This window comes from Hyperolius riggenbachi, chromosome 2, assembly GCF_040937935.1.
Source record: "Hyperolius riggenbachi isolate aHypRig1 chromosome 2, aHypRig1.pri, whole genome shotgun sequence".
Classification (NCBI taxonomy): Eukaryota; Metazoa; Chordata; class Amphibia; order Anura; family Hyperoliidae; genus Hyperolius; species Hyperolius riggenbachi.
This window is the reverse complement of record NC_090647.1, coordinates 362437981-362450722: the sequence shown is the minus strand read 5'-3', so window position 1 is coordinate 362450722 and position 12742 is coordinate 362437981. Positions and strand designations below refer to the sequence as shown.

General features: G+C 41.0%; 1 protein-coding gene across 1 annotated transcript in view; it reads right to left on the bottom strand.

The window, feature by feature from the left end:
• LOC137545077 (synaptotagmin-6-like) overlaps nt 1-6598 on the bottom strand; it is a 480981-nt gene extending 474383 nt beyond the window's left edge. The window contains exon 1 of the mRNA XM_068266184.1: nt 6269-6598. Coding sequence (XP_068122285.1) covers nt 6269-6428 — 160 coding nt within the window. The 5' untranslated portion in view covers nt 6429-6598. The remainder of the gene's footprint in view (nt 1-6268) is intronic.
• Nucleotides 6599-12742: the final 6144 nt, after the last annotated feature.

Genomic DNA, 12742 nt, shown 5'->3' with positions numbered 1-12742 from the left:
GCCCCTGTTAGGGTAACTATATTACATGTATTGTGCTATTGTATTTCCTTTTTTTTTCATAGAGAAGCAAAAGTTTCAAACTCAGTTACATGTGTTTTCTCGTCAGAATAAAGTAGCTTTCTTGTTTCTGGAAAAAGAGGATTTATGAAATGTGAGGGCGTATAAAGACTAGGTCACATTAAAATAGTGTGAAATTGGCATTTCAGCAATAATCTGGCTTTAGTTTTCTCGTTTGAATTATCGAAATAATAACTGGAATCTGATTGGTTACTAAAAATGAGCCCCACGTTTCTACGATACGCAACAACTATCTACATGGTAGCATTAGACAATTCGTAAAGATTAAACGCTCTGCTTAAACATCTTTGGTTTGTGCAAAAACATAACCTTTTCTGATCCTGTGTCTGATTATGTCTGACCAAGGGAGTAGCAATAGCCATAGCAACTGCTATGGGGCCCTGGAGCATAGGGGGCCCAGGTGGCACTTGATGTATTCACCATTAACTTTCTTGTGTTCCTCCACTCGATGATTTTGTATAAATGCCCATTGACTATATGCAGTGTAGATTACATTACAATGTAAATTGTCCAATTAACTTATATCCATAGGGCAGGGGCAGGCGGCATTGCTCAAGAGTGCCTACATCTGAGGGCCCATGAAAGTTTTGCTTTTGGGCCCCATAATCTTTAGCTATGCCAGGCATTTTCCAGTTCAGAATCAATGTCAACCATAGTCAGACACAGGAAAACACGGCTGTCGATAGGAGCGCCATTGCTGGCTTGAGTCTGGCATTACATGATTCCCAGTGATTTAATGCTCCACCACTGCAACACATAAAATAAATATTATGTGGGCGCATTTGGGCTCTCTGCTAGGGGCCCCATTGCCGAACCTAGTCCGGCATGGTATAAGGCTGTTTGGATCAAAGTGCTGGGCAAAGTCCAACCCATTGACCTCCTTCGGCACTACACAGCGTCGCATAATAGCGTAATTATGCTGGTGGGTGTGCAATGGGAAGTGGAGCTACAGTGAATGAGCTGGCACTGGCTCTCCTCCCCCCCCTACCCCCCGCTAATGCCAGATTGTCTCCTTGCACTAGAGACCCTACTGGATTTCTGCCCCTCAACACCCAAAAATCACCCACATCCCCTCCACTCAGTCACAAAAAAGTAAGGGGGGGGATGGGGGGATGTAGACTAGATGAATGATTTCTAAATTGGATTAGAAAGTGTTAATGCCAACCAGCTATCTGACTTTACACAGTCCTCATAGCATTTAATGCTCTGGATTCCTAGATGTACATTCAAGGCTAGAAAAGTTTGCCTTCACAATGAGCTGATGATTTATGATCTTGTAAATTTAAGTCCTTCCTTTGAGATTGCAAAGTACAGCTATACCGTAAGCTCCTAAACTTTTAAATGGTGTTTTTTATTGATCTCTTTTTTATGTCCGTACCCACTCAGGTATCCATAGCACAAAATAGTACATTTTTTTACATTGCTACAGGCCAAAATGTTGGTCTACAAATGCCTAGAGTGCTTGGAAAAAGAAAAATGAAATATGCCATGTTCACTGGTGCTTATCCTCAAGGAGAAAAATATCCAAAGCATTCAGTAAGAAAACCTTTTAACAAATGGAGCTGATAATTTTCACCAAGATATTTGGGGTATATTCACTAAACTGCGGTAAGCAGAATAACGTGCACAAAATCTTACTGCACAGTGAGTAGGGCATTGCATGTAATGTATTGTATTATGTGTAAGAATCTGTGAGGTTCTTGCATTGTAAAACCCTCATTTACTTAAGAACCAATGTTTCAGCAGATCCAGAGATCTCCCTTAAAGAGAATCTGTACTCTAAAATTCTTACAATAAAAAGCTTACCATTCGATTCATTATGTTCTCCTGGGCTCCTCTGTGCTGTTTCAACCACTCCCTGCTGCGATCCTGGCTTGTAATTGCCAGTTTTAGGCAGTGACATGGTTGCTAACCAGAGTGTGATAGGCTGAGAGGAGCTCAGTCTGTGACTCACACAGAGCCTTCAGGGGACGTGGAGAGGGTGTGTATAGCTTCTACCCTATCACAAGCAGACCAGCACATTCCTGCCTGAGTGCCTGAGTCCGACAAAGCCGTCAGAGGAAAGAAGATTAGATTATATAACAGACATAATACAGCCACTGTGCAACTAGGAAAGGCTGCAGTAAGACAGACCACATTAGAACAGGTATAGGAACTTATAGGATAGAAGAAATAAGGCTGAAAATTTTGTTACAGAGTATCTTTAAGACATATTCTAAGAGATCAGAATTCTACTAAAGCATTGGAACAGCGTGCTTGTTGAAGGGCAGTTAATTTCTAATCTAGCTGGTGCAGTCTGAAAGGCGCCAGGGTACATTCAGAAACATAACAGCTCTCAGGAAATCAGGGAAAGGTTCGCCAGAACAATTCCAAGTTTAGCCTGGGGATTCTGGTCCTGCAGAGTGAATAGGCGGTCAGTCAATCAATCATGGAAGCCAATAGAAAGCTCCTAACGTGGTTGACGTCTATAACTCACCCAAAGCCCACCTACAGTGGGATGAGACTAACCAGCACTTGTTAATCTGGAGAGGTTTCTACACATAAGATGTATCCCTAGTTTTATAGTTAGCGCATATGTCAACCTAATTTGTGTAAGCCTAATTCATTTTAACTTGTGTTAGTTTAGCTTAGCTGAATGTGCTTCTTAGCTTAGCTTAGTTCATGTCAAACTTATTTTTGCTTCCTAATGCTACTTTCAAGACTTCCATTTCCTAATTTAATGTAACCAAGATGACACCGTGTATAACCGTTATATACGAATAAATCCTTCTATCTATGGTCTACATCAATCTGCTAAAAGCTGTGTAAACGTCCAAACTGATAAGAGACGAATTGCAATCATTGATCACTGGCGCCAGATAGTAACTAGTTCCTACCAAAAATGACATTCTTTTCTACTCATCATGTGGTAATTCATGCTATTCTGCTTTCCTCAGTTTAGTGCAGACACTCTTTTGTCACTATTATAGCTTGGCACCCAAAATGGTCTTCAAGTTACTGTTAAATGACAACACTACTGGTCAAGTTGTTGAAGAAGGTAAATATGAAAGTATAGTGAAACCCCTTTCACACTAGAGCATTTTCATTGTGTTGCATTACCCATTTTTACCGCAGGATATTGAGAAAGCAATGAAAGTGTATGGGACATTTCATACTTGATGCGGTGAGAAGTATTGCATCTGATGCAAACGCATCAGCGTGTAATGGGTCAACTACCATGGTGGCGGTTGACCAGAAGTCATGTAAGTCAATGGGGCCGCAGATATTTTAATCTGTTTCGCATTGCAGTGCGCATGCGTGGAAGCATATTTTTTCAAATCAATTTCTTGCAATTTACATTTTGGCCACAGGAAGTTAGCACTAGAGAGCCACACATTTATGTTTGGTTTGCTGCCAACATTACCATGCATCAACGTGGGTGTATACGTGGCTTCGTTTTAGCATTGCGTGTGGTGTGATAGCAATCAAAATGCTGGTTTCTGGTGTGAAATCTGCCTTATTGTAAGGGAGCTTATTCAAAGTTTAAAAGGACTCTGAGGAGTGCCCAAATTTAAAAGAATACACTTACCTGGGGCTTCATCCAGCTCAGGGTAGGCGGCTCTTTCTGATTAAAGATGAAATGCGTCATCACGTGAAGCGGCCGGCTTAATGATGCATTGCGTCATTAATCAGGAAGAGCCGGCCGACACCAGGCCCAGGTGTCGGCGGGTGACGCTGAAAACCGGGGGCCGGCGGAGGCTGAAGGAGACGAGCCAGGAGGACGCTGCGGGACCTCACCACCTACCCTGAGCTGGAAGAAGCCCCAGGTAAGTGTATTCTTTTAAATTTGGGCACTCCTCTGAGTCCCTTTAAAGCTAGGCATAATGTGCGAGTTCAGAAGATTGAAATGAGGTGTATTTAGCGGTTAAAGATTAATAATACAAGGCATAGCTAAAGGATAGTGTAAAGGTGCCCATTAATGTTACAATCTTGATTGTACAATCTTACCACTTCTATATAATATGAAGGACTTCCTAAAGTATCCAGGCAAAGTCTATTCACTCTGTGAATTCTACTACTACTACATAGAATTGGTAAGATTTTACTATCAAGATTGTACCATTGATGGGCACCTTTAGCCTCATATTCTATTACACTTTTTCCAGTAAATTTTCAGTTTGGATTGGTGTTAACAAATCTACTCCAAATCAAAGCGCCAGATTTACCAGCATCGGAAGCAGCATTATAAGTGAAACAGGAAATAAATGTGGTTACTATGGTTACCATAGTTCTCACAATGCTCTCCCCCATGCCAATATGCCTGTGTGTGTAGCTCCTATCAAACAACCAGACGATTTTGAATGTTTCTCAGGGCATATAAAAACTTCAGAACATCCACAAGAGACCAGGGCTTCTTGATTATCTCATTGTCCAATCAGAGCTCCTCAAACTTGTCAGAAATGTTGAGCTAGATTACAAACCCTGTGTTTGTGGCACCTGAGCTATGGGTGTGGTGGGATATGTGGCATAAAACAGTTTTGTCCATGAAGGGATGCTCATGGGTAGAAGTGCTGCAGAGACTTCTGTGATCAGATATCTGAAGCCAGAAATGAGTATTGACAGCTGACACTGCAGAAGAGTACATGCCATTGTCATGCATATCACTTCCTTCAAACAACTGCATTTGTTTTTGCATATAGAATACAGTACTTCCAACTGAATGGTCTGCACCTAGCAAAATCAAGCACCCCTTTTGGAAAAGGAGAGTGTAAGAAAGAGGGGTTAGAGAATTTCAGCAATGTTTTAATCCAGTCAGCTTCATTAAAGGGAGATAAGCCTCTTTTTTTCAGCTACAGGACCTTACTCACATCATCATTATAACACATTGTGCTCTGTAGGGTGTAATATTCCCTGCACTATGTAAAAGGTCACTATAAGCAGCTTATCAGCAAACACACTGGATATGGTATTCTAAAAGGGTAATAAAAACTGAGATGATCCAAATAAACAAGACAAGATGGCAGCTGAAAGATGAAATAAAACCGCTAATGTAATAGTATATGAGACCATTAAATTATGCAGCCTGGCTGAATTGAATTAATTACAGTGGTAAGTAGGGCTTAAACAATACAAATAAGTTACATCAATACAGTCTAGCACTTGTCATTCCTTTGCTTTAGGTACTCCTTATTGACATTTAAACATGCAAATAATGTGCAGAACTGTACTGCTGCTGATAAAGAGGAGCTGTCATCAGTGGGACAAAAATATAACTTCTAATGTTTACACTTTGTTCACAATTGCTGCCTGAACTTCATGCTACAGGTTTCAGAGATTTAAATATTTTGAAAAAAAAAATCTGACATTTACATAGAAAGCTCACAGAAGTTGCATTTGTAGCAGCTACAATTTTAAAAATTATTTCATAAAAATATTCAAACAGGTGAGTATAGAGCAAAGACTGATGGCCATGTGAAAAGTACATTCATGGACTATAAAACGTGCAGTGACCCAGAGCAAACCATCAGATTGACTGCACTCACTCCAGCATGAAATGGCTTCTGAATGGTTGCTATAGGTTACTGAACTGTGTGTTGCTTTGCACTAAATTAACCTGTTAGTGCTTTCTGAGACAAAGTCTACTTGACTTGCACTGCTTCCACACATTTGAGTTTTCTTTAAGCAAAAGAAAAAAAAATAGAAGAAATTATTTTACGGTCTGTTGTATACTGATACACTTAACATCAGTTCAAAAGAATGCAGCATGGTTGTGCTGTGGTAGAAAAATCTCAAAAAAAATTTGTAAAAAACATTTAATTAATTTGGTACAGACCATGGTTAAACAGAACTGTAATGTATGTAGCAAATTCTTTGAAATTTGTAGCTGCTAGAAAATTGCCTCTTGTGAGCTCAGCCACACTCCACTGTGGAGGATCTTAGCCTGTGGAGTAACACAGCTTAGTGCACTGTCCGTGGTGCTGAAACACCTCCAGCCTACAAGAAATCATTCCTGCAGCTATTTACTACTAATGCATTACACACACATGAACACTCTACAGTAAGTTATATGTATATTTATACATGCATACATATTTAATCTATAAAGCATAATATTGTATCATGTTAGGTAGATTATTGTTGCTGATCCAATGCATGCCCCACTCTGTTCACAAACACACACACAGCATGGATAAGGAATTGTTTCTTTTACCTGCCTCAGTTATTTGCAGCTTTTCATCCGAGGGCAACAACAAAAGAAACTCAGTGCAAGTTCTCTGTTCCAAATCAGCCACTTGCTTCTGGCAAAGATCTTTGACAATGTGGATTGCCTTGTGACACAAGTTTGCATCGTCTCCTGTTGCAGTACTCATTTCCCACACAGCATCCTTCTCTGCTCTGGATTCTCTGCCTTTACAAACCAACCAGAAGTGGAAAATTGCAATAATTCATATCAATAAGAGTAAAAAAGGGGGGAAAAACAGAAAGAATGAAACATCTGACAGGATTTTCAACTATGACTCTATGTGGCACATCCACAGGGAATTCAGGTATTGGAGCATTTACTGGAGTTAGCAGTGAGCCTGATAGTCTTATTCCCTGAGATCAGATATCTCATTTACTGCTGAGGCGGATCCCAGACCGAGATCCTCCTACTACATTAAACTGTTTCATTCTGTAATGCTACATCTTTTTTTCACTGATGCAGAAAGCTAAGAGATGTTAACCTCTTAAAACCTCCGATGTGTTTATGCTGGCTGCAAGCAGCCCCTTTGCAGCTGTACACAAACAATGGCTATAAATCTTTCACCAGGCTATGTATTCAATTGCTGTTTTCAGCTGTGGAGTCAGATAATAAGCAGCACAGTGAGAGGGCATGGCAATATTGTGCTCTCACTGATACACTGCCTCATTAATTGGGGCAGAGCTGCACCACAATCGCATTACACAATGAAATTAGGGTTAACCAGAAAGCCACCTAACAGCAAGGTCCACAGTGAAATTATTTCCTTTTAAATCTTAGAAGCAAATAATTTTATCAGGGATAACTCAGAAGTCTAACCAAAAAAGAAATGCACAACAAGCATCTTAAAAAACATATGCATCCTTACTAAACATTAACTCAGTAAGGAAATGTGATGGGAGACATGCTAAAGGATGCCAGTGCATACCTTCAGTTATTGCAAAACTTTTTTACTGTTGGCTCGAGGAAGCCTCCTACACGTACTCCTCAGCCTGAGACTCAGGTCTGTGCTCCAGTGTGTTCTCCTGCATCTCCCAGTGCAATGCCGGTAGCTCCCTAGGAAGATCCATCTGCTGCACTGACATATATACATGGAGGTATGCTGGGGATGTCTTTGCATATACAAGTAGATTGTGTAAATATATGTGTGTGTACGTACACACACACACACACACACACACACACACACACACACACACACACACACACACACCACACACACACAACACCACCACACACACACACACACACACACACACCACCACCACCACCACACACACACAACACCACCACACACACACACACACACACACACACCACCACACACACACACAACACCACCACACACACACGCACACACACACACACCACCACACACACACACAACACCACCACACACACACACACACACACACACACACACACACACACACACACACACACACACACACACACACACACACACCACCACACACACACACCACCACACACACACACACACACACACACACACACACACACACACACACACACACACACACACACACACCCCACACATACTACCGATTTTCTTTTAATTTACTGTTCTCATAAAGTTAACTTTCAATTTCAATCTGAAGACAGGTACAATTCCATTGACATGCTGAATAATTTAAACTTTGCTTGTAACCATGGCAAGATTACCCTTGAAAGCTTCCAATTCTCATTTTCCTGCTTGAGTTACAGGAGAAAGCCTTTTTTTTAATTTTATTATTAATATTATTTAGTATTTATATAGCGCTGACATCTTCCACAGCACTGTACAGAGTATATTGTCTTGTCACTTAACTGTCCAATTAAGGGGGGGAAGCCAATTAACTTATTTGTATGTTTTTGGGATGTGGGAGGAAACCGATGTGCCCAGAGAAAACCCACGCAGACAAGGGGAGAACATACAAACCCCATGCAGATAGTGCCCTGGCTGAAATTCGAACCGGGGACCCAACGCTGCAAGGAGAGAGCGCTACTGTGCCACTGCACCACCGTGCTATTATTATTATTACTTTGATTAATTTAACATGACTTGAAGTCAGTGAGTGGTTTGCTCAGTTCTCTAGAGCAACTACTTGGATGGGTGCACCAAATGGCATGAGAAGATTCAAGGATCACTGCACTGTCCTATAAAGCCTTCCCTCTCCTCTCCTGGTGCCCTTGGTGCAGCGCTGTCTCCAGGAGCAGTATTTGGCCAATTCAGTCAAATACCGCTCGCTCCACTGCCGAAGGAGGCTTCGGAAAGTCTTTGGGAGCCCGAGTGCTCCATACTCGTGAGCGCCCTCTCACGCAATTGCGCGTGTGCAGTGTGCAGCCACCTGTCTTCGGGAGGACTCTGCTCACGAAGACTTCCGGGGAATTGAAACACGAGAACCAGCTCTGCACTGAGGGTGTCAGGAGAGGAGAGGGAAGGCTCTGTAGGACCCAGAGCCTTCCCTCTCCTTAGGTGAGTATCTGGCTTTTTTTTTTTTTAATAGGTGGTTCCCAATGACTTTAAAAAAGGGACATGTGTGCACATTGGTGGGGACTGGGGAGATAGATGCAAACTATTCAATGTATGGCTGTATGGAGTCCTTTGGTCTTGCTGACAGTGTTACAGAATTAATAAGAGTACTTTCTGGGACTTCCAATGGTGACATTTTATGTTAACAGTGCATACTATTATGCTTTGTATGTCTGGCTTTTTAAACATCATTGTATGTCAGCAGCGCCTTGTCAAAAAAATATGTACAGTATATAAAAAATATAAAAAATAAACATGGCAGTCAAACTCTTGTTAAACCTTATCAATTGTAATTACAATTCTTCAGTCTCCAGACACCTCAGAAGAGATAAAAGGGGACAGTATTGGCAGTCTCTAATTATTGCACTGGATGTAAAAGGGATGTCACATTCAAGAATGACACTCAGCGTTACGGTTACATATAGGCAACCTCTCAGCTCACAGATTTTGTAGTATTTTACAAATAGTCTTAAATGTTGCTTGGTGCTAATGGATCAAAACTTTTCTCAAACGTTTCAGCACCACCACTGTGCCCCCACTAGTAGTCACTCACCAACTCCAATGACTATGCAAAATAGTCATATGGGTATGTTGGATCCAAGTCTGGTCTAATTGGGCCTGGTGGGAGTAGTGCTGAATGAAAATCATGTTACCGTTTTAAAATGGTTTAATAGTCTAAAAAATGACAATCACAATGTAACAATATATGTCAGTTACAGGCATACGAGAAAGCATTTGTATAAGGAATGCCTAAAGATCTTACTGTTTCCTTGCGGCATATCCTCCACCTGTCCAAGGAGCTGCCTCTTTCTGCCATCTCCAGAACCCTAAATACTCTGGCGGCAGCAAGCATAAGGCATTGGAGTGGCAGAAGGAGGCAGTTCTGGGGAAATGAAGAGCATATACCACGGGAAACAGCAAGATCTTTCATTATTTAAATACATGCATGCTTGTATGCCTGTAACAGACCTGCACTATTACACTGTGTCATTTTTTTAGACTATTAATACATTTTAAAAATGCTAATACGCTATTTTGAGCCGATTTGTTTAAATGACCATACTTGAATCGGAGGAAAGCTCAATTAGACCAGAGGGACACAGATTATCCAACATACGCATATAAACATTTTGTGTGGTCATTGGAGTTGGTGAGTGACCACAGTTGGGGGTGTGGTGGCATTGCTGAAAACATTTTAGAAGATTTTTGATCTATTAGCTCCAAGCATTATTTGGGACTATGTGAAACTTATGGTGTTTGAGCTACATTGACTTTGCCATCTTTGTGGTGTTTGACACATCATATTGTACTCAGGAGTGTACTGATATTTCCTATATGTGGTATATTACATTTGCTGTCACAGCAATATATTTTACGTGGATAAAACTACACAGCCATTAAAGAATAGATTTTTACAACATAAATGATCAATTTGTTCATGGACCGGGGCTATCAGAATGATCAAACACGTATGTCTGATGTATAATGCTGATGCCGATTGCTTCTCCTTTGCAGGTCTTGAAATAAAGGGGCAAAGTGGAAGGGAAGGTTTGAGAGACATAACATTATCGAGGAAAGAAGCTATGAAACTAGAAATCTGGAGTTTGATAAGAAAACAAATTGTAGATGTTCTGTGGTTAGTACATGGTCCTTTCCTGTTGGTTTTAAAATCATGTATGCACCCGTTCCTGGTAGTAGGTGGGAATGTACCACCCAATACATACAGTGGGATGTGAAAGTTTGGGCAACCTTTGTTAATCGTCATGATTTTCCTGTATAAATCGGTTGTTACGATAAAAAATGTACAGCCAAATGTGTAGCCAAGTACAGCGCCTCTGTACTTGGCTACACAACTTCTGAGTTACTCCTGTCTTTATTATTGCCTGAGGAAGCGGGCTAGAGACCCGCAAAACGCATTGCATTTGTTCTGGAGTACGAATTAAATCTTGTTTAAACCATACATGTGATTGTGCTTGGTTTCGGGGAGGTAAGTCCACCCTTGCCCCCCAACTTTTATCTGTTTTTATTATGATCAATTTTTATTCTGCTGGCTCCTCTTTTTCCATTGCAAGTATTTCAAAATGAAGCTGGCTTGTCCAAATGTGCTTTAGCATACCTCAAGTGGCTCTGTTTGAGCTGTGGGCGAACAAAAGGCATCCTCTGCATCACTCTCGCATACGGCATCTCCTTATGTAAAGTGCGCCAAATAGTTGAACAATGTACAGTGACTCCATCTGCAGCAAGATGATGTTGTAGGTCTTTGGTGCTGGTCTTTGGGTTGACTCGGACTGTTCTCACCATTCGTCGCTTATGTCTATCCAAGATTTTTCTTGGTCTGCCACTTTGAGCCTTAACTTGAACTGAGCCTGTGGTCTTCCATTTCTTCAATATGTTCCTAACTGTGGAAACAGACAGCTGAAATCTCTGAGACAGCTTTCTGCATCCTTCCCCTAAACCATGATGGTGAACAATCTTTGACTTCAGGTCATTTGAGAGTTGTTTTGAGACCTCATGTTGCTACTCTTCAGAGAAAATTAAAAGAGGAGGGAAACTTACAATTGACCCCCTTAAATACTCTTTCTCATAACTGGACCTCATGGACCACACCTGTGTGTGTAGGACCTCACCTGTGTATGTAGGTCAGGGGTCACTTAGCTTACCAAGCCAATTTGAGTTCCAATAATTTGTTCTAAAGGTTTTAGACCTTCCGCAAATGGATTGCAATATTATATAATAATCCAACAGCAAAAGTTAGGGTACACCAAACCATATCCCAAGAACTAAAAATAACAAGGGGGACCAGGCAAGGCTGCCCCCTATCCCCACTGTTGTTCGCATTGGCAATAGAGCCTCTGGCACAGGCGGTCCGACAATCTGACCGAATACATGGACTCTCTATAAACTATATAGAAGAGAAAATTTCTTTGTATGCTGATGACATGCTGATTTATTTAGCAGATCCTGGGCCTTCCCTGGCAGAGGTCCTAGAACTATATGAACAATTTGGGCAAATGTCAGGACTCACGATTAATTGGGCCAAATCGGTAGTATTCCCATTAGATGTTTTCGATCACTCTACTATACACTCAGCCTCTAAATTACAAATTGTGGATAAATTCAAATATCTTGGGATATGGATACATAAGAATATACACAGCTATGTAGACAACAATTTAATCCCCCTTATAAATAACACTGAACAAAAAATAAAACAGTGGATGGCGCTCCCCCTGAATCTATTGAGGAGGGTTTCCTCAATTAAAATGATTATAGCTCCAAAACTACTCTATGTCCTGCAAATGGCACCATGCTGGGTACAACAAAAACACTTTAAAAAATTGGACTCTATGGTCTCTTCCTTTTTATGGATTGGTGGTTCCCCTAAATTGGCACTTGCAGTCCTCAGACTCCCCACCTCACAAGGTGGGCTTGCATTACCTGACTTCTATGTTTACTATCTAGCATCCCAGCTGGTCCCGATTGCTAATTGGCTAAGTTCCTGTAGGACTGACTCAGCAATGAACACTGAAGCAGACATTGCATCCTCTTATGAAGCACAGTGCAATGCAATATATAGGGGGTCGGTGCCTACCGGGGATAAAGGTACATCACTTATTAAAAATACAGTTAAAATATATGAAAAAATACAAAAAGTATGTGATCCACTACCAATGGCTATGTCTCCTAGTTCCCCACTATGGTTCAACAATAATCTACCAGAGTTACTAACAATCCCAGACATATAATTTTGGTGCAGGCGTAATATTAAATATATTAACCAATTATATTCCGATGGTATGTTCAAGGACTATACAACGCTTCGTCGGGAATTTAACCTCCCCAGACATTCGTTGTTTAGGTATTTTCAATTGCGACACGCGATCAAAGCACAATTGGGACTACAGCAAATT